The 20,978-nt window shown below is 47.0% G+C and overlaps 2 protein-coding genes across 2 annotated transcripts; one reads left to right on the top strand and one right to left on the bottom strand.

Annotated features, from left to right (window-relative positions):
- Nucleotides 1-8,087: 8,087 nt before the first annotated feature.
- On the top strand, nucleotides 8,088-9,887 carry LOC120657046. The gene is made up of 6 exons (XM_039935289.1): nucleotides 8,088-8,382; nucleotides 8,525-8,695; nucleotides 8,795-8,881; nucleotides 9,100-9,189; nucleotides 9,326-9,463; nucleotides 9,576-9,887. The coding sequence occupies exons 1-6, from the start codon at nucleotides 8,176-8,178 to the stop codon at nucleotides 9,624-9,626; spliced, it is 744 nt and encodes a 247-aa protein (XP_039791223.1). The 5' UTR covers nucleotides 8,088-8,175; the 3' UTR covers nucleotides 9,627-9,887.
- A 271-nt stretch (nucleotides 9,888-10,158) lies between these two features.
- Nucleotides 10,159-16,947, bottom strand: LOC120657043 (sulfite oxidase-like). Its single transcript, XM_039935288.1, has 12 exons — nucleotides 16,756-16,947; nucleotides 12,459-12,574; nucleotides 12,316-12,378; nucleotides 12,197-12,233; nucleotides 12,007-12,088; nucleotides 11,727-11,845; nucleotides 11,547-11,642; nucleotides 11,247-11,357; nucleotides 11,068-11,169; nucleotides 10,935-10,982; nucleotides 10,614-10,829; nucleotides 10,159-10,524 (listed from the first exon to the last, which is right to left on the bottom strand). Exons 1-12 carry the CDS (start codon nucleotides 16,828-16,830, stop codon nucleotides 10,396-10,398), a joined length of 1,194 nt encoding a protein of 397 aa, XP_039791222.1. The 5' UTR covers nucleotides 16,831-16,947; the 3' UTR covers nucleotides 10,159-10,395.
- Nucleotides 16,948-20,978: the final 4,031 nt, after the last annotated feature.

Consider the following 20,978-nt stretch of genomic DNA (forward strand, 5'->3'; position numbering starts at 1 on the left):
TGTTACCGTAGCTAACAAGCAATAATTACTACAAGAGGTTGCTTTGATTTTTTTTCCAAAGAAACAAAAACTCAAGTTGCTCATCAGTCTTTGTGGCCCCTGTAGCGAAAATGACCTCTCATGCCATATTTCAATATAATATTTTGGTGATTGATATAGACAACACAACACTTGGACTAATATGATTGTTAAGATGACCATTCTCAGGCTTTTAGGTTCAAGTGATGACAAAGAGAAGATAGGCGTAGCTAGGCCCGAAGGGCCGCCCCTACGGTGGTTCCGCCGATACTGTCAAGTCAAAACGAACAATACAGAGACAATTTACTATCACCGGTTGAACCGACGATAGGCAAATTGTACTCACCGGTGCAATGGACTCAAAGAAGGCAAAATCAGGAGAGTACACCGGATGAACCGACGAGGAGCAGAGTAAAGGCGTCGGTGCAATAAACCCGGAAGCTGAGGCTAGGGTTTTGCGTCGGATGAACCGACGATGCCTGAAGACAACACGTCGGTGCAATGACTTGAAGTGAAGACAGACCCAGAGGCACCGGTTAAACCGACGAAGAATTCAAAAGGGTCGGTGCAATTGATCAAGTAGCCGTTGGAGCAGTAACGGCTAGTTGCTGGGAAATAGCATTCACCGGTTGAACCGGTGTTGACAAAACTGGAGCGTCGGTTTAACCGGCATTAAGAAATTTCGTCAGCCTTTCCCAACGGCTAGTTTTAGAGGTGTGGGCTATATATACCCCCAAGGCCGGGTTATTTGAGAGTGCTGGAGACTATGGAAGCATAAAAGAGTTAAAGATCATCTCTAACCATCTTAGAGCTTCATTGTACATCATATAGGCTTAAGCACACTTGTGAGAGTGCTTAGTGCTTGTTTAGGCTTAGTTCTTGAGAGAACTAGCTTGAGAGAAAGTCTTGCTGCGGCAAGCATCTTGTGTACTCGTCGTGTGACCCTCCGACTTGGTGTGGAGAGGCAACGACACTTTGTGCGGGGAAGGAGACCACTCTTGGTGAGAAGCTCCGATAGTGAAAACGGTGCCGTTGGTGACGCTTCGAGAGAGACGGTGGCGGTGGCCTTGTCTTGGTGACTTGGGGTCACGTAGCCTTTGCTTGCCGGGAGCCTTGGTGGCAAACGCAAAACGGTGATCAAGCGAAGTGACTTGGCATCACACTTGTTCGTGTTGGACAAGTGGCCGTGGACGTAGGGAGGGACTTGGTGTCCTAACCGAATCACGTTAAATCGTGTGTCTTGGTGTCTTCACGGGAGTTTGCATATTCTATCTCTTACCTCTTTACTTACCATATTACGTTTCCGCATTTACTCTATCTTGCGTGCCTTTACTTTCCTAGTTAGTTTGATTAGGATTGGCTATAGGTTGCAAGTCTTTTAGTGGTAAGTAGAGAGTAGCATAGATAAACCTTATTCTTAACTAGCATATGTATGACGTGTTAGGTTTATTTTATGCAAATAGATTGAGCTCTAGGATAGAAAGCGATTAGCGACCTTATTCACCCCCTCCCCCTCTAGGGTCGGACACCCCGGTGATCCTTACAGCCCCACTGATCGTGAAGGTTCGTCGTGCATTAAAACAGGGATGGTTATTGGTTTGTCGACCGAAACCTACAGCAGACGACGAACCATGGGATGAACATGTCGACATGATGGCACGATCGGCAGAGGTAGACGCCGATACGCCATGAACGTGGACGAGAAGTTGGATACGTCCTCTAATCTCTAGACGGAGCAAACAAATATTGTGACGGAACCATCAAATTAAAACTCTAAATTAAGCGTAACGGCCATCATTTGAACACATCGGGCGCATTCACTTAATGGTTTAATTTGACGGTCCTTTTGCATCCCACGGCCCGATCGAAACAACACCGGTAGTCCCACGCGAAGGCGGGCGCAGATAGTACAAGCACGACAATTACTTGAAAATACATGGCAAAACGACATAAAGGGATAAAACATAACTTTTACAACACGAGTTTAAATACATTAGTTTTACAAAGCTGGTTCGAATATATACACAACTTACAACTTTTACAACGGAGAAGCCAAGTTCAAATGAAAAAGAATCTACAACTCTACCATCTACACTAGTTCAGTTTCTATTCAACCGGTCAGACCGGTTCACTTAATCGGTCAGACCGGTAGCACTAATCTACCCAAGCCTACTCGTCAGACCGGTCCACTGACTGGTCTAAGCAAAACAGAAGAGCTGCACACTTCGCCCACAAGCATACAAGCCACCAACTCGCTAGTCTATGGGTCTCGCTCAATCACCTCCCACCCCTCTGCATCACGGCGGATAAACTTAACGCAGCAAGGGTAGAAGTCAACATCTGGGTGCCCTGAAACAAAAATTGGTGGCAACAAACCCTGAGCAACTAATACTCAGTAAGACTTACCTGACCAATGGATATAACTTAGCCCACATACCTAGACATGCAAGGCTTTTGGGCTGGTGGTTATTTTTGCAGAAAAGCGACTAAAGTAATTTCTTACTTTCCTTATTTTATCCCAAGTTCTATATAAATTAATCATAGTCTAATATTTGCATAACCAAATCTAGAGCAAACATAGTGGAGCAATAAATAATAATTTATTGTGTTCATCATCATAGGTATAGCTATTATTCCATCACAACACTACGATGCGACGCAGTGACCAAGGTGCTCATATCTGAGAGCGACTGACGGCGAATCGATTCGATTTAACCTTGCAAGGTGGACCTAACCAACACGGCACGCGTATTCCCCGTCAGACCACACGCACCAATCCTTCCCCTCCCTGCCTCGAACTACAGAACCGCCCTACCTACATATAGTCAGCCGAGCTCAACAAGAGACCACCAAAAGTAAACATATGCATCCCGTTTCTCCGCGACTACTCGACTCGCCCTAAGGGGTGGTGATGAAGTTATGTACTTTGGAAGCGAGGCGGTACTAGGCTTACCGGTTTCGACTACCTCTTACTCCCGGCATGCGGTTAATACAGTTCAAACATGATCAGCAGGGCCAACAACGATATGGTCCTTAACCGACTCAGGCGGGACTAAGACACCCAGGAACCCAGTTCTGCTGTCATACCTATACATCATCATCAATTCCAGTCCAGTCTCAAATTTCCATGTATTCTATATCCATTTCAACAACTCATGTGTCGGAATATAAATAAATCTCATATCTCGCGAGTAACCGGAAATTACTCAACTTCTAAACATCCTATATCTCGCGAGTGACAAGAAGTCACTCGACTTCTACCGAGAACTCTTAAGCATAGCATTACTATCGTCCTAACATACTAGTATAAACTCAAGGAAATCTAGAGATCATGCAACTAGGGTTTCAACCAATTCCTATACGTAATGCACAAGTAATAGATATATATACATATATATACATATATTATATATATACATATATATATACATATATATAGGAGTCATAATTTAAATTAATAGGTTGTGCACCGGGGCTTGCCGTGCGACTGCTGCTCAGTACCGGAGTCAACTGGGCCTTGGGCCTGGTTCTCACGCCGCTCTTCCTGCTGCGGGGCTTGCCCCTACGGCTCCTGTGGCTCCGCAACCACCTCGTACACCACCTCCTCCGCTGCGGCTACTACACATATGCATATGATATGAGTTAATGCAAGTATGATTTTATAATTACAAATAACCATTGACCGAGCACAACTACTAAGGATCTACCCCAATTGCTCTTATTCACCTAAAAATACCCAAAAATCTGGAGTATCCGGACACCTGCTCGGAGTATCCGGACTCCCAAGTCCGGAGTTTCCCCCGAAGTGTTCCAAACCCGGAGTATCCGGGCTTATACCCGGAGTTTCTCCTAGAGTGTTCCAAACCCGGAGTATCCGGGTTTATACCCGGAGTATCCGGGCAGACCTAACAAAAGGGTAAAAACAGCATGCATGTCACGGGGTGCAACGGCGCCCATGACATTCCCAGTGCGCCGGCAAGGAAAAAAGTGTGGAAGAAAGGCCGAGGAGGGTCGAGAAGGATGCGGTGAAGCTTACCCCTTGCTCGATTCGTGCGGAGGAAGGCCGAACAATGGGACTCGACGCGTGAGGCGGAGCTTCAAGCGGCCAACAATGGAGGATGCCCATGGGGAGCCGATTCCGGCCGAGGAATGGATCAAACGGGCTTGGGGAAAGGTGGAGAACGAGGAGAGGAAGATGCTCGTGGAAGGAATCGACGATCCGACGGCCGAAGGTGGAGATCGATGGGGGGGCAGTGGGGGAACGAGCCCAGCTCGTGGAGGAAGAAGAAAGAAAGAAGAGAGAGCTGAGTGAGAATGAAAAGGCTAAGACTTGAGTTTAAAGACACCTCATCCGTTTTGCCCGGAGTTTTCGGGCCTACGGCCGGAGTATCCGGTCATGGTGTTACAAATATCAACCAGGACCAGATCTCGTGCTCGCTGTCCTTGTCGTAGCATATGAACTAACACCCCTTCCCTCGCGCCCTCATTTTGTGCCCACGAGATCCAGAGAGGGGAGAGGGGGAGAGGAGGGGTGAGGGAGGTAATTCCACCGGCGAAGCCCTGCCGGATTTTGGATCCGAACCGCAGGTAACCAATATTTCTCAACTTTGTCATTCCAGAATTTTTGTATGTTTAATTTTATAATTAGTATTTTTTATTATTGTAAGCACTTAGGGTTCGGATTAGTGGTTATAATTGAAGCCATAGCATATTTCTAGATATTAGATTAATTAAAATGAAGTTTTTGGATGGCCAGATATGTCGAGCAAAGTGACGTTTCAAGTTCATTACGATGACTTCTATAGAATTACTCATGATTCCTATGGAGTAAATCTACCAGCATTGGAAAGAAGACAGTGCAGTCTAGATAAACCCCTAGAGAGGAGTTTTGAGTCCATACGGAAATGTCTTCACATGATGTTCAATGTGAATCCAAAGACCCATTTGCTTACGGTTCATACCTTGACTTCCTGGGAAACTAATGGGGATTTCTGGTAGTTGACGCATATAAGTAGTACGGAAGAATGGCAATATTACATGCACGCAGCTCTTGAAAGTGGGTGGCCTCTCGCAATGGTAATTCAGATTCACCAAAAGACCGGTGATTTAGGTGAAGTGTCAACACACACAACATCTGACTGCAATGAAGAGATGGAAGAGGATAAAGAAGAAGAGAACATGCAAGCTCCAGAACCAGAACCAGAACCACAAGGTTTAGCAGATGAAGGCGAGCGGATACCTGGAATTGTGGAGGACATGGAGAAAGAAGACCAGGATGCACAAATAATAGAGCAATGTGGGGACTCATCGGACGATGAGGACGATGAGCGCTTCCCAGTGCTAGGTGAATGGCGTGAAGAGGGTTTTGGGAATCCAGTGGTACAAGATATTAAATGTCCGGAGTTTGAATACAGAGTGAATGAGGTCATACAAGGGGCAAAGTATCGTACCATTGGGGATGTGAAGGATGCTGTGAAGCTCTGGGCTGTATCTCTGAGGAAGGAATTCAGAGTACTGAAGTCTAGCAGCAAAGAATACGAGGTGGGGTGTGCAGATAGAGACTGTACATGGCGAGTGCATGCATACAAGGGAAAGTTCAAGACACACTGAGAATGTTCAATTATTACACCACATACTTGTATATTGACATGTGTTGTGGGACATCATCGTAATATCACATCAACTTTCGTGGCTAAGAAGATGTATGGGGTGATTCTTGACAAAAATGGATTACGAGCCTGCATTGATAATTAGGGACATTGAACAGAATTTCAAGTATGTGATCAGCTATGCAAAGGGCAGGCCTGGTGCAGCGGTAGAGCCTACCGTCTGTAACCGGAAGGTCCCGGGTTCGAGCCCCAGCCTCTGCACATTTGTGTGGGTTAGGCTTGGGGCTTAAAGACAATCCTTCCCCAGACCCCGCACAGTGCGGGAAGCCTATGACACTGGGTACGCCCTTTTTGATCAGCTATGCAAAGGCTTGGCGGGCTAAACAAAAAGTATTTGAGATGATTTTGGCACTTATGAAGCATCATATGACAACCTACATCGTATGCTTGAAGAAATTGTGCACAGAAATCCTGGAAGTGTTTTTGATACATACAGTGTACCGAGCTTGTCATGGGGGCCAAGCATTCTGATGCGAGATTTCTTCTGCATTGGAGCATGTGTGAGGGCATTCATTTACTGCCTTCCTGTTCTGTGTATTGACGGCACTTTCCTGACAGGGAAATATAAGAGAACAATATTGACGGCAATCGGAATTGATTGCAACAAGCAGAAAGTTTTCATCGCCTTTGCCTTTGTTGAGAATGAAAACACAGAAAGCTGGTACTAGTTTCTTGAACGTCTGAAGATTCACGCTGTTGCTGGAAGGCCTAATGTTTGCCTTATCAGTGATAGGCATGCAGGTCGCAGCTATAAGGCAGCTCCAAGAAAGTAGTCAATTTTCACCTCCTATATGGCCAGATGTTGTCAATAGGTGGTGTGTGAGGCATATGGCTACTAACTTTTAAGAGCGGTTCAAGAATAAGGATTTGATGAATTTGTTCAAGCGATTGTGCACTCAGAATCAGCAGAGGAAGTTTGATGATTTGTGGGGTATAATTGATGACATGAGCGCTGAATTGCTTAAAAGCCAGGCCTCTTCATCAGCAAGAGACGTTCTACAGATTCATTAGTTGGACATGCTAAGCCATTTTCACAGTGGATTGATGGTGCGACTAAAGATAAGTGGTCACTTCTGTATGACACAGATGGGAGATGTTATGGGATCGAGACGACCAACCATGCTGAATGTTACAATATGGTAATGCGTCATGTTCGTGGATTTCCTCTTGTTGGCATTGTTGAGTTCATCATGTATGGATGTATAAGGTATTTTAGGGAGCGAAACGCATCAGCCGCTTCCTTACTTAATGATCCAGGAGTGCATTTTTACAGAAGGGTCAATGAGTACATGGAGAATTTTTTTTGAAAAGGCTCGATTTCACTCAGTCATATCGATGGGCACAAAGGAGCAAAGATTTGAGGTATCATGCAGGGACAGGACCGGACAGGGTGTCCGCAGACAAAGGGTAATTCAAGAACTTTTGATATCCATTGACGGGAGGGTGTTCTGCCGATGTCAGAAGCCAAAAGTTCATCACTTACCATGCTCCCATGTCATCGCGGCTTGTTCTGTATCTGGGTTAGATGCTGCGTCATATGTTTCTCAATATTTCACAAAAGAAGCCGCTGCACAGACTTGGTGTCATGAGATATACGGCATCGGTATTCTAGGCCCATTCACTCAAAAAAAATTCCCATCCAATGCTCATCCCTGATGCAGCTACGAAGCGGGGCATAGGCCGACGGCAGACACGTCGTATCCGGAATGGAATGGACGAGTCCGAGGCTGGAAAGAAGAAAAAACGTTGCAACTTGTGTGGAGCGGACGGTCACACTTACAAGAAGTGGCCACAGCTTTCAGTACCCACTGCTGCTACCGAGGCTGGACCTTCCGGGAATCCGACGGATGGATCGGCTCCACCTACAAGAATTCGCCGCATCTAATTGTGCACGTAACAGCTTGCAATGTATTTGTGTGTACGAAACTAAGTATATTATATATTTGTCTCGAATTTGGTTGTAACGAATGAAACCTTCAATTTAATATGTTATGTGGTATTTTATTTAACGTTCTATTTATATTTCGTTCATTGTATCTTATGTGGTATTGTATCATAAATATAATCATTACAATCAAACATAGCAAACATATAAGTATTGCAATTAAAGTTACAGGTGTCCCGTCACAATTTACATCACAATCTAAAACCGATGTCCATCATATGTTACAGACGCCACCTCTCTGAATCTCGTGGGCACAATATGAGGGCGCGAGAAAAGGGGTGGAGTTTTATATTTGGGGCGGGAGCCTGCCGCCCCCCTGACGGGCGGCAGCCCTGCCGCCCGGCAGGGGGCGGCAGCCACCCGCCAAGAACCTCTGCGAAAAAAAATTATTTTTATTTACATATAGATCCCTTGCCTCTCTGCCGGGCGGCAGGCTTGAAAAATATAAAAATAAAAAAAAGACGCGAAACCTCTCTTCCTCTTCCACCACCGCTGGGTCCCGCCCCGCGGCGGCGGCGGAACCGAACCCCGGCCGGTGCGGTGATGGAGCGCGAGCGCCGCGCGCCAGCGGCGGCGGCGGCGCTGTGGGGGCACAAGCACCTCCACCTGCTGGCGCGCGCGGGGTCCAAGGAGTCGCTGGAGTACATCCTGCAGGCGCTCTGGCGCACCCGCCGCACCGGCCTCGACGCCGCCGACCGCGCCGTGGTCCGCGACGCCCTCCAGCTCGCCTCCTACGCCGAGATCGACCCCGTAAGCACCCCCACCTACCTTTTCTCCTCTCCCGCGCCTCCTTTCCGCGCTGTCGCTGTGATGCCGTCGCGGTTGTTGCGAGTTCAGAATGTTCAGTGTCCCCAACTTACTCCACTCTGTTCTTCTTCGACCTCCGCTGCTGCTGCTCGTGTGCCTGAGGATACTGATCAGGCGGTGCGCCAGCGAGGACGTCTCCAAGGACGACATCCCCAAGCTCTTCCCCGACGAGGTGCCGCCCGAGTTGCAGAAGCTGCTCACGTTGCTGCTGCAGAAGTTCCAGCCAGAGTGGCAGGAGGATGCTTCAAAGGATCAGGTGAGGAGCTGACACGGTGATCTGATGTTTAGATGGCATCTGCTTACCGTTATCTCGATCACGTTCTGCTCATTCTAACGCGTGGGGTTTCTTCTGTAGGCATCTACCCCACATACAGGCACTGCAGAATGTCAGTTGAACCAGAATGGAGACACATCAGAGCAGCCAGCTGCTTCTGATGCAGAGGTAGATGGAGCAATGTGGTGTGATGATTTTTTCATGGATGTTCTACACTTAAGATATATTTCTTAACTTGAAGCCGGATGATCACTATCCTCTCAAGTGTTTACCTGAATCAGTGAACTGATATCTAGTGCTCTAGGATGAAAGATCTGATCAGGCTAAACTATTGTTGTCACTGCAGTATCATTTTCTGCTCATTCTAACGCCAGGTTGTACTGTAGGCATCTAACCTGCATTCCGGCACTGCAGAATGTCAGATGAACCAGAATGGAGACACATCAGAGCAGCCAGCTGCTTCTGATGCAGCAGCGGTAGGTGGAGCAATTGCTGTGTTATGATTTTTTCATGGATGTTCTACACTTAAGAATTTTGTCTGAACTCGAGGCCTGATGATCATTATCCTCTCAAGTGTTTTACTGAACTAGTGAACTGATATTATCGCTGCAGCTTCAAAATGGCACCACATCTGTTAAGGATGCTATAAAAGCACGAGAGAAAGAAGTGGAGAAGTTTCCATTGGCTAAGGATTCTTTGGATAAAATGCTCAAGGAATTGTTCTCAACAAAGGACCAAATGCCAGTTGCTGTAAGCATACTTGGATTGCCTGTCAGATTATGCAATATTCTTTGTTTGTAGTAGTTGTAGTATTAATAGTCTGATTCTAACATCCAAATGTTTCCCCTCATTGCTTTTGCAGGGCAGTAGCAATGGTCATCAAGAGGTAGCAGGAAGCACTTCTAAAATGTGACGGGATTTGGCAACATCATTAGTTTAGTCTAGTGCTTGTTAGTAATTTGGCATAACAATGCCTGGTTGTGTTAGTTCGCTCTAGATGGTTGCGGACTTGTGGCAACTGCATTCCGTTTCTGCCAAGTTCTAATGTAAATCGAAAGGATGTTCCTGAGTCTTGACGACTTGTAAATTGATACTACTACATGTTTTTAAGTCCATTGCTGGTATCGGTGCCGTGGCATACTTAAACTGATTCTTCCATTTACATTGCTGGGAAGGGAAGGTATGTCTTCACGTGTGGACACTGGACAGCTTATAATGTGTTCCTAGGTACCTAACTCCTATATACTAATGTAATGTTTCATGCAGCAGCACTCTTTGGATCGTTTTAATGTTCAAGCTGCGATAAAGTGTGCCTCTTTCTCCCCTCGGTTGCCATTTTACCTACAGAAATGATATTCTGCCTCCTATTCCAAACATATCCCTTTGTATTTGAAATAGTACGCTCGCATAGCTATTCTTAATTGAAGTGTTGTGCCGTGCTGACGTCCTAATAATGGATTTAATGGACTTATATTTCAGTTCAGAGGGAGTATCCTCCAATGCATAATACAATGACATTTTCTTGAAATCAGATAGCCAACATCTGCAATTACCCGACACAGCTCCATCACGTATGTTACAGTCCGATGCAAGAAACACTGAAAGCTGAAATGACACTATTGTTATTAACACTTCGTAAGGATCACCACCATGATTGCTCCAAGATTCCAGACATGTTTATTTCACAGCTTAGATCTTCCAGCGCATGACGAATTCTGTATCTTGATCCGATGCCAAGATGTGTTGAGGATTCCTCTCAGGTTCCATATGTCTTCCACGTTTTCGGGTTGGACATTTGCAGCCGCGTCCACCTGCAATCCAGAAGATGCGTTTTCACCACCTGTTTTATGCAGAGCAACAAAAGTTGCTGAAACAGTGGGTTGCAATGGGTTTCACTTACTGCCTTTGCTACTATCTCAGCATTTGCTGGTATGTCTAATGTAGCCTCGAAAAGAACCCAAGCCCACTTATCACTCTGAGGTCCATCAGATACATATGGCACGCCGTCTTTCTGATATCTGTGAGCCTCGACCCAGGTTTTACCCCCATCAACAGATATATCCACTCTCTCAATACCACAGCCACCACCTGAAAGTGCATATCCAGCAATCCTCGCCTGCAGCGAGCAATCATAGCCGCGTGTGAATATGATTTTATTCTAGCCCATGGTATGCACACATGATGAAGTCTCAAGAGTACATTATTATGAAATAACACTAACCTTTCCTTCCTTAATAACATCTACATCTTCCAGTGTACAGATAGCAGACTACTTGATCAAAAGTAAGTGAAGATAAGTTATCCAGAAGCCAAGCAGAACAGATTAGCAAAGAAGAAATGATAATGTAGCATACCTGTACAGGAAAATCCATCTGTGGCCTTCTAGTTGACCAGTTAATATTGTCCCAGTCTACGGTTGGTGGAAACATTTTGTAATCTTTTTGCGTAAAAAAGCCCTGGTTGAGAATAGCTGTCAGTTTCAAACATAGAAAAATAAAACTGAAAAGGCATTGCACTCGTATTTTCAGAAGACCTGACATTCTTCCTCGGTTATTTTGATACTGTCCAGCCATTTTACAGATCGTGCACCAATAACACCAGGAACAACAACACGGAGTGGGTATCCATGGTCACGATTGAGGACCTATACATGGTAAATTATAACAAGTGTGAAGTCCAGAACATATCTAGATTAAATGACAAAGCAAACAAGAAGTAGAAGTGCGACAACAGCATTATGAAAAATCCACTTTTCGAAACAAACTTCAACATCAGACCGAAGACTATGCAGAATAAAATTTCAGTTATGAAAAGAAAGGACAACATTTGACAACTCTCCATTCATTTCATATGCAAGTAATACATCAGCATCAGGATCTGTTGCCTGCATTAATGGAATAGATGCAGTATAAGGACCACCTTTTTCCTCCTGAAAAACAAACAACATGAGATCAGTGAGGTGACACTAAAAGCTGCTGCCAGTCAATAAAGACCAATATACTCAGTTACTCACTTTACACTTGTCAACACTAACAAACTCAACATGCTTCCCTCCTAAAGATGTAACCGAACTGAGTTTAGGTATTCCAACTAACTCAAGGACATCAGATAGTTTTGCTCCTCCCCAAGTTGCTGGAACAATATAAAAGATCAGAACACAGTAGTAAAGCACTTTACTTTGGATGCCAGTATGCACAGAGATGAGCGCACAGAATGCATTTCTATATATTTGAAACAGAACACATCCCTTAAGTTCTAAGTTCTGAATATTCTAAAAATAGCACAACTCTTACCATTTCCAAGAGCAGATATGTCCCAGCCAACACCTCTCACTTTCCGTACCTTACTCATTGCTGTTCTCCTGTTTCCCGCACACTGTAAATATCATATCAGAATCTCATTGTCAAAAATTCGTGACACTAATATATTTGACATCGCAGAAAGATTAAGGAGAGCAAGGCATGTAAGGTATCAATAGATAACCTGTAAAGTTGCGGTGACATTGTACTTTGGAAGAGCCCAGAATGAGAAGTTTATGTCAGTTTTTTAAGCACAATACAAATAGCGTCACATTCACATGATAATATACTAAAAGAAATTACCAAATGTCAGCCATGGATAGCTGAATAGGCTTGTTGACAAGACCAGAAATGCAAACACTGTATCTGTTGATCCATTCATACTGTAACATCAGGGTCTGCAACTGATTATAACAAATGGAAATTCACAGTTCCTATTAAGAAACCTTGAGAGGTCCTCGACTTTTGGAATGGGTCCATGATTCCTCTTGTAGAAGAAATCCACCGGGGTAATGTAAGATGTGACTAGTGCCGACCGGTGAGGCTCAGCATTAAACGGCTCCTGCACAGCAACATAATGCTACCACATTAGTCCATTGGCATTTCAGTGAACGGGCGAGCTAAACGATGGTTACGGTGTATCTCACTGAATTACTGAGGAATGCTTCCTGCTAACGTACAAACTTATAGCCCTTGATAATCTACACGCCTATTCAGGAGCAGCCCTTGCCAATGGACACCCTGCATCAGGATGGCAGCGGACAGAGAACTACACCCAAGTGCCGTGGACTGCAGAATACATGATCCGTTCGCCTTGTTTCTCAAACCGAACGGGGATCTATTCGCACACTGACACAGGCTACAAAAGTCCCTGCTCGCCACACTTCACCAATCGCAACCACACACTAAGGCCAGTCTCAGTGGAAGTTTCATGGCACTGTAACCTAGACTGCCACATCAGCTTTTCTGTGGGATGAAACTACCATGAAACTACCACTCTCAGTGCACAGTTTCGCTACACAGTTTCATAGACATGATGCAGTATTTAATATGTACATTGTGTTGTGATCAAATGTACCATGAGAACTCTATAGCTTTTTTTGCAATTGTTTCTAAACTATATATTTAGTCCAATAGAACATGATAAATAAAGATGATGCTGAAAGGAGCTTCAATCTGAAACCAGCAGTTCACGTTCACATAATAAAGAATGGAGCAGTTTCGCACCAAAATAACTGAAAATAATAATTAAGTGTCCACTACATTGCGACCTTCCAAGATAATTGACCAAAAGCACATGCCTCCCAATTGATATCCTTGCATTCCGCAAAATTAAAATGATATCCTTGCACAAATGCTCCTGTTATTAGTGGAAGAAATGTCTCCTGAGAAAAGCACAAGGTAGTAACAAAGTTCAGAATACCAAGAGCTCCCTAGATGCAACTTAGTGGAAGAAATGACTCACATGCTTGGCATTGGTTTGACCCCTACATCTTCAGTTAACAAGAGCACTGCTTTTCTGCATGTTGAGTCCGAGTTCTTACCACTTTACAGCACCTATGGCATTGGTTTGACTACTTGGAGCTAGTATTCATGTTCTCAAATACTAGTAATTTAGGCTACTAAAAACTTTGTGAATAGGATCAGGGCAGTATTCATGTTCTCAAATACTACTTGGATCAGGGCAGCATGCTACTCGTGAATAGGATAAATCAGTGCTTACCATGGATTTGCAGATTAATTTCGACGGCGCCTGTGCTTGTTCCAAATGTGCTCCACCAAATCCTTCTTAAGTTGTATATGAGCCGAACGATCTCGAATATCTTCTTCGTTTTGTAGCACCCTTTCAAATGGAACATAGTCTTCGGGGGAGAATTCGGGTTCTTGCACGGTCACTGTACTAGGGGCTTCATTTAGATCAAGATTCTCTTCAATGTCCTCTACTTTTTTTTCATCTTCAACAATCATATTGTGAAGGACGATACAAGCTAGCACCACTTTCTCAAGTTGACCACGATCGTATAGGCGAGCTGGCTTTTTCAAGACGCTCCATCGACGACGCAATACTCCAAATGCGCGTTCGATATCCTTTCTCTTTCCTTCTTGTTCCTGTGCATATAACTTGTCCTTGTCGGAGATAGGCATGGATATTGACTTCACAAAAACAGCCCATTCCGGGTATATCCCATCCGCAAGATAGTAACCCGTGTTATATTGATTTCCATTAACCATGTATTGTACTCTTGGAGCTTGTCCCTTTAGTTATTCCATAAATAGATGGGACTGCTGCAGGACATTTATATCATTGTTAGAACCTGCAACTCCGAAGAATGCATGCCAAATCCAAAGATCATGTGATGCCACGGCCTCAAGAATTATCGTCGGGACTTTCTGATCACCCCGAGTGAATTGGCCCTTCCATGCAGTTGGACATCTCTCCCATTGCCAATGCATACAATCAATACTGCCAAACATACCAGGAAAACCTCGTCTCTCTCCAATCTTGAGTAGACGCTCAGCATCTTCCTTAGTGGGGCGTCTCAAATATCGTTCACCAAATACAGCTATAACACCCTCAACAAAGTACTTCATCGCCTCCATGGAAGTAGTCTCGCCAATCTTTAGAGACTCATCTAGATGATCCGCCGCACTACCATTAGCTAATTGGCGAATAGCCGCCGTGCACTTTTGTAGTGCTGTCAGTCCTTGCCGACCAAGTGCATCCACCCTTGTAGTGAAGTATCCCGACCACTTGCCCAATTCATCGACAATGTGTAGGAATAATGGCATTCGCATACGAAATCTTCGACGAAAAATATTGGGCGGATAGAGAGGATTATCCGAGAAATAATCACTCACAAGATGATCATGATACTCCTCCCGTGGCCTTTTGATATAGCTTCTTGCACGCAATCGATGATCAGACGCCTCTTCACCAAGAGCTTCTACGCTTGCCTTCAAGACCAACACTGTTTCACTGATTACGTCATCTAGGAGTTCATCCTCTGTGATGAACTCATCCAACAAATTCAAATAACCACCCCTACAAGTACCAAGCAAGAAAAAAATGAATGCTTGCACTGATTTAGCACTGAGTTCAGAAATTAAGCACTGAGATCATAGATGGTAGCTGAAATTGCCTGGCAATGAAGTCAATCTAAACTACTGCATATTTCATCTATGCATATTGAGTCTAGTAGAACATGGTAAATAAACATTGTTGTGTCAAAACAAATATTTGGATTACATTCTATAAGCTGAAACAGCAAGCTTTACTGGAAGTCTGAAACTGCACTTTCTACATCTGATTTGCTAGAGCTGAAACAAGTTTTAACTGTAAAAAAAATTGAGGTAACCACCTCTACATGTTCACTTAACAAGAGCACTGCTTTTCTGCAGGTTGAGTCCGAGTTCTTACCACTTTACAACACATATGGCATTGGTTTGACTACTTGCAGCCAGTATTCATGTTCTCAAAAACTAGTAATTTAGTCTACCAAAAACTTTGTCAAGGCAATTCCCTTAATTCGTAATGCATACAAATTCCAAGCAGTGTTCAAGCTACGCATCATAAATCATGAACTGTTGGATTAGCGCAGCATGCTACTTATGGATAGGACAAATCGGTGCTTACCATGGATTCACATATTGTGGGAAACTGCTCTGGCCGCTGCTACCTCCGGTTCCAGTTCCAGGCCAACATGGAATGGGTGGTGGTGGGTGTGGAGCTGCCGTTGGAGCTGCCAGAGACACCGGTGTCGTCGGAGAAGTGCCACCCCCGCCCGTCGTCGTGCCGGCGCCGAGGCCCTTCACGAAGCCGCCACCACGCCCCTCCTCTGTGCCGCCACCGCAGCCCTTCATGGGACCACCGCCACGACATCTTTCAGAGCCACCGCCGGGCTGGGGATGATCTTCCCCCTGGCCACCGCAGCCCTTCAACGGAGCTGCAGTCGCCGGAGTTCTCGTACCGCCGCTGCTTCGTTTGGACGGGCTGCCGCTACTGCTGAGCTGGGGGACTTCTTTCCCCCGCCGGGACATGGCGTCGCAGGCAGTGGGAGGAAGGGCAGGGGCGGTAGCGGATCTGGAGGTGAAGGGTAGGAGCGGCGGCAGGCAGGGGCGCCGGCGGATCTGGAGGGAAGGGGAAGGGCGGCGGCGGTCTGAGAGCCGCAAAGGCGGCGGCAGATCTTGGAGGAAGGGAAGAAGAGGTGGCTTTGGCGCGTGCGGGAAGGATTTGGCGCGCAGAGGTCCGATCGTCCGAGCGGAGCGCGGGAAGCCGGAGCGAGCGGCCTCCCACCGCACGGGATCCCGCCATGAAACGATGGAGCTCTCAGTGCGCGTTTCACCTCCGTTTCATTGACTTGGAAACGACGCCGGACCCGTTTCGTGGTGAAGAAACGATTCTCTCCTCTCTCCTATTAATTTGCTTGCCATGTCAGCTTTTTTGCTGAGGTGTCTATCTAATTAATGTCATGAAATCCCTATGAAATGCCCACTGAGATTGGCCTAACAGCACGTGCACACGCATGCCGCATAGTGGGGAGTGGGGAGCGCTCCAGCACACAGCATCAACGGCGGCGCCCCGATCGGCCGATGCGCCGGCACCGTCGAAACCCTCGCAGGCATCCGGCCGGCCGGAGAACGAATCGGTACGCTTGGCGACACCACAAGGCGCCCAATCACTCGAATCTCCATGGGGGGAGGAAACGCGCGGGCGCGGGGGGATGGGGAGCGGCGCTGACCGACCTTGGAGTTGATCTTGAGGGCCGGGTGGCGCGGCGGCTCCTCCGCGTAGTCGGACGGCGCCGTGAGGCCCGGCATCTCGTCGCGCGTGGCCTCCGCCCTCCGACTCCGAGCTCGCTCCCTGTTCGTCGTCCGGGTTCGCTGCTCCGCAAAATGACGGGGACACGGGACGAGACGAGGTGAGATGATGACACCGAGACAGCCAACGCCGCGGCCTCGAAGTGGGCTCCCTGTCGGCGAGCGCGAGGCCGGCGCGGCGGCCACTTTCCCGACCTAACATTTCAGTGGAATATCCGTGATCTCTCCCGCTGCTCGCCTGCTCTCGACTTTTCTCCCCTTCTCTACAGTAAAAAGGGCGACAGGCGATCCGGTGTTCGGCGTCGATTCTGGCGCCTCCCCCTCGCCTCCGGCGGCCGGTCCGGCCCGGGAGGTGGTGGGGAGACACGGAATCGATGGCCGATGTATATTACCTATCCTATTAATTTAGGTGTGCGTAGGTTAGGGTTGTATCTATCCTCGTCGGTGAGTTCATCGATGGGGATTCCAGCTCCGTATCAATCTTCCGCGGCGGCTGTGTCGGCTTCAGCTTGGTTCCCGATGGTGGCGAACCCCGGCGCAGTTCCTGTTGCGGCCAAGATTTGGTACGTTTCCCTGTTACTCTGGCTAGGGTTGCCTTCTATCCGGGTCATGGGAGTTCCTTTCTGGTTCTCCTTTGTTGTGGCCGGATTTCTTTTCTGGATCGCCGACTTTGTTGGCGTTGCCAGTCTTATCCGGGTCGTCGATTTCGTCGGCGTCGCCGGTCTGCTGCTCGGCCATGGTCGCAACGATGGCTGCCGATGTGCTCCAGTGGAGAGATGTGATGCGGCGTTAAAAAACTGGAGGTCTCGTTGGGCTACTTGGTTGAGTTTTTCTCCTGGTTTGGGCGTTTCTTCCTCGAATCCTGCGTTTCAGGAGGCGGCGTTCCAAACAAGAACTGTGTCAGGGGATCCAAGGACTGCCACTTCAAATTTAATTTTCTTTTGGGTCCTTTGTGTAAGTTTGTGCTCCTGGAGATTGTGTGATGTGGTGTGCGTTGTATTTTTTACCTTCTCCAGGGGTTTCTGTAAAAGTTGAGGCAATCTAAATATCTGGGCTCCAGCCCTTCCGCTCAAAAAAAAAACATTTCAGTGGAATGACATGTGGGCCCGCGCCGCCACTTGAATTTGATGGGTTTTTTTTTCCTGGAGGTTTCTGTGGGCAAGGAAAAGGAGGAGGCCTTGCTTCATCAACACGGGCTTAAGCCTAGTAACTTAATAGTGGGCCGTGCATTACTAGTGGGCCTTGATTTCTGACCTGAAACAGCAGATAAAATGAGTAGAACTGTTAATCTCAAAAAAAAAAGTAGAACTATCAACTTGTTCAAGTTGTGCTATGAAACTTTGACTGCTAATTAGAAGTATTAAATGAAAGCAGTTTATAAAACCAACTCCACAACTCCTGCGTTAGGAACTCTGAAGAATCTAATAAGGTCTTTGACCGCGTAATTATAGGATAGCTAACGTAGCATCACTGTAGCCAATTATCGATTAATTACCGTTATTAGATTCGTCGTGAAAAGTTACACTTACCCCTAAAAATTTTTTGCAAACAGACTTCTTTTAGTACTTCATGCATGCGAGATTCTTTTCTCGGCTTGTGTGCGGTAGGAAGTAGAACAACCAAACCGGACCAATGTCATGTCCGGTTGCAAATTTTAGGTATTGTTTCCTTCAAAAAAAAAGTATTGGATACAGAATCGCAGGTTCTAGCTTGGTTCATCAAGTTCTAGCTTGCCATATGATTCTGCATGATTGCTTGCCTTGCCATCTTATGTCTTCATCTCCGAAATCCGAGAATCTGTTGTTCAACCATTACCCTTTTCACTGCGTTCGGCTGGTGATACAGCACTCCAGCGCTACAGTGAATCCCTCTCACATCCCTCCAGCTCCAGCCTCCCGCCACCAGTCAGGTAACAGTGTTTTCTCTCACAGCATTCCAGCTCCAGCCTGCCGAACGCAGTGTTTGTCTGAAACCAAAGTGTGTGCTCAGACTGACGCCCAGCATCATTGGCAAAGGTCAGTGAAATTGGCGCGCTTTGATTGGCAAATCTGACAAAGGACTCGATGGGCCTGAAATGTTTAATACATGAATCTCCCGAATAAAGCATGATATATACACCCATGAATTTTGATGTATATGTACATCTAAAAAGCTGTAGCTTGACTGAAATGAAGATCAATTTGGAACCCAAGGTGTAACACCCAGGAAAAACCGCGGACGGTCCGCTAGGGATCGGCGGACGGTCCGCCAGAGTAACGCCCAGATATTTATTCTGGTTGTGGGACCCACCTATCATATCTTCTCTTCTCACAACGACCAGAGGCGAGCTCCGCTCGAGCGTTCGCGCCACCGTCACCCCCTTCCGTCGATCTCCCTCCTCCGGCCAACATACTTCGATTCCTCGCGCAAGAACCTTCCCCGGCACCTCCTCCACCTTCCCTAACCCCAGCCCAGCTTTTCCCGACCGGAATCGCCCCCGCCACCGCCGGTCACCATTGGAGCCGCTTGAAGCTTTGCTCCACCGTCGATCCGCTTCTCCGGTCGTCCTCCGCCTGAACCGACCGCGGGAATGGATTCGTGGTGAGTCACTTGTGCCCCCTGGCCTCTTTCCCCCTTCCGTTGTGCGCCGCCGGCGCCGGTGAACCGCCGCCACCGCCGTGCTTCCTGCCGCCTGTCGAGTGGTCTGCAAAAGGGAATCACGGACGGTCCGTCTAGGAGGGCCGGACAGTCCGCAGGTCAAGTAGAAGTTGTCCAGAGACGATGTTGTCTCTGGTGTTTTCGTAGAATTGAACTGCGGACGGTCCGCTACTGGAGAGCGGACAGACCGCCGTAGAGATCAAAATTTGTCCAAAGACGATGTTGTCTCTGGTGGGGTTCGCAGGGTTGAACTGCGGACGGTCCGCTATTGGAGAGCGGACAGTCCGCCGTATAGTCTAGAATTTTGTCCAGAGACGTTATCGTCTCTGGTGGAATTGGCAGAGTGAACTGCGGACGGTCCGCCAAGTAGGGCCGGACGGTCCGCCAAGTAGGGCCGGACGGTCTGCCAAGGAGGGTCGGACGGTCCGCAGTAGAGATTAAAATTTTGTCCAGAGGCGTCGTTGCCTCTGGTAGTATTGCAGAGTTAAACTGCGGACAGTCCGCTATGTTGGAGCGAACGGTCCGCCGTATAGATTGAAATTTGTCCAGAGAGGTAGTTGGTTCTGGTGGGTCGGCAGAGTTGTACTGCAGACGATCTGCCACTTGGGCGCGGACAGTCCGCATGGCATTCCAGTTGAAGTATAATAATTGCATCATTGAGTTGCACTCAATTATTTCATATGCATTCGTGTAGCATCCGCCGTTGAGGACGTCGTGTTCGAGGTGATTGCGGCACCGCAGGAGCAGCCGGAGCAAGCCAGGAGGAGAGGCGTGAGAACCCGGCCCAAGGCCCGTCTAACCCTAGCTCTGAGCAGCAGCCCGAAGGCAAGCCCCGGTGCACATCCTATTAATTTAAATTATGACACCTATCTGTGTATTTATTACTTGTGCATTACGTTTAGGAGTTGTTTGAAACCCTAGTTGCATGAACCCTAAGTCTCCTTGAGTTATACTAGTATGTATAGTACGATAGAATTGCTATGCTAGATAGGGTTCGGTAGAAGCCGAGTAATTTTTGGTTACTCGCGAGATATAGGATAATTTTATGTTTCCATATATGAGTTATTCATCTTGGGATGAAAGTCTTGGAATGAAAGAATGAATAAAATCTGAGACCGGGCGGAAGAGGTGTAGTTCCGCCTGTGTCGGTTAAGGACCGAGCCGTTGTCGGCCCTGCTGATCATGTTTGAACTGTACTAACCGCATGCCGGGAGTAGGAGGTAGTCGAAATCGGTAAGCCTAATACTACCTTATTTCGAAAGTACAGGACTCCATCTCACCTCCTGGGGTAGTCGAGTAGTCGCAGAGAAATGGGGATGCATGTATTACTTTTGGTGGTCTCATGTTGAGCTCGGCTGACCATATGATGGTGGGGTGGTCCTGTAGTTCGAGGCGGGGAGGGGAAGGGTTGGTGCGTGTGGTCTGATGGGACTTTTGCGTGCAGTGTTGGTTAGGTCCACCTTGCAAGGTTAAATCGAATCGAATTGCCGTCAGTCGCTCTCGGACATGGG

The sequence above is a fragment of the Panicum virgatum genome, chromosome 1N, assembly GCF_016808335.1.
Source record: "Panicum virgatum strain AP13 chromosome 1N, P.virgatum_v5, whole genome shotgun sequence".
In the NCBI taxonomy this organism is placed as follows: domain Eukaryota; kingdom Viridiplantae; phylum Streptophyta; class Magnoliopsida; order Poales; family Poaceae; genus Panicum; species Panicum virgatum.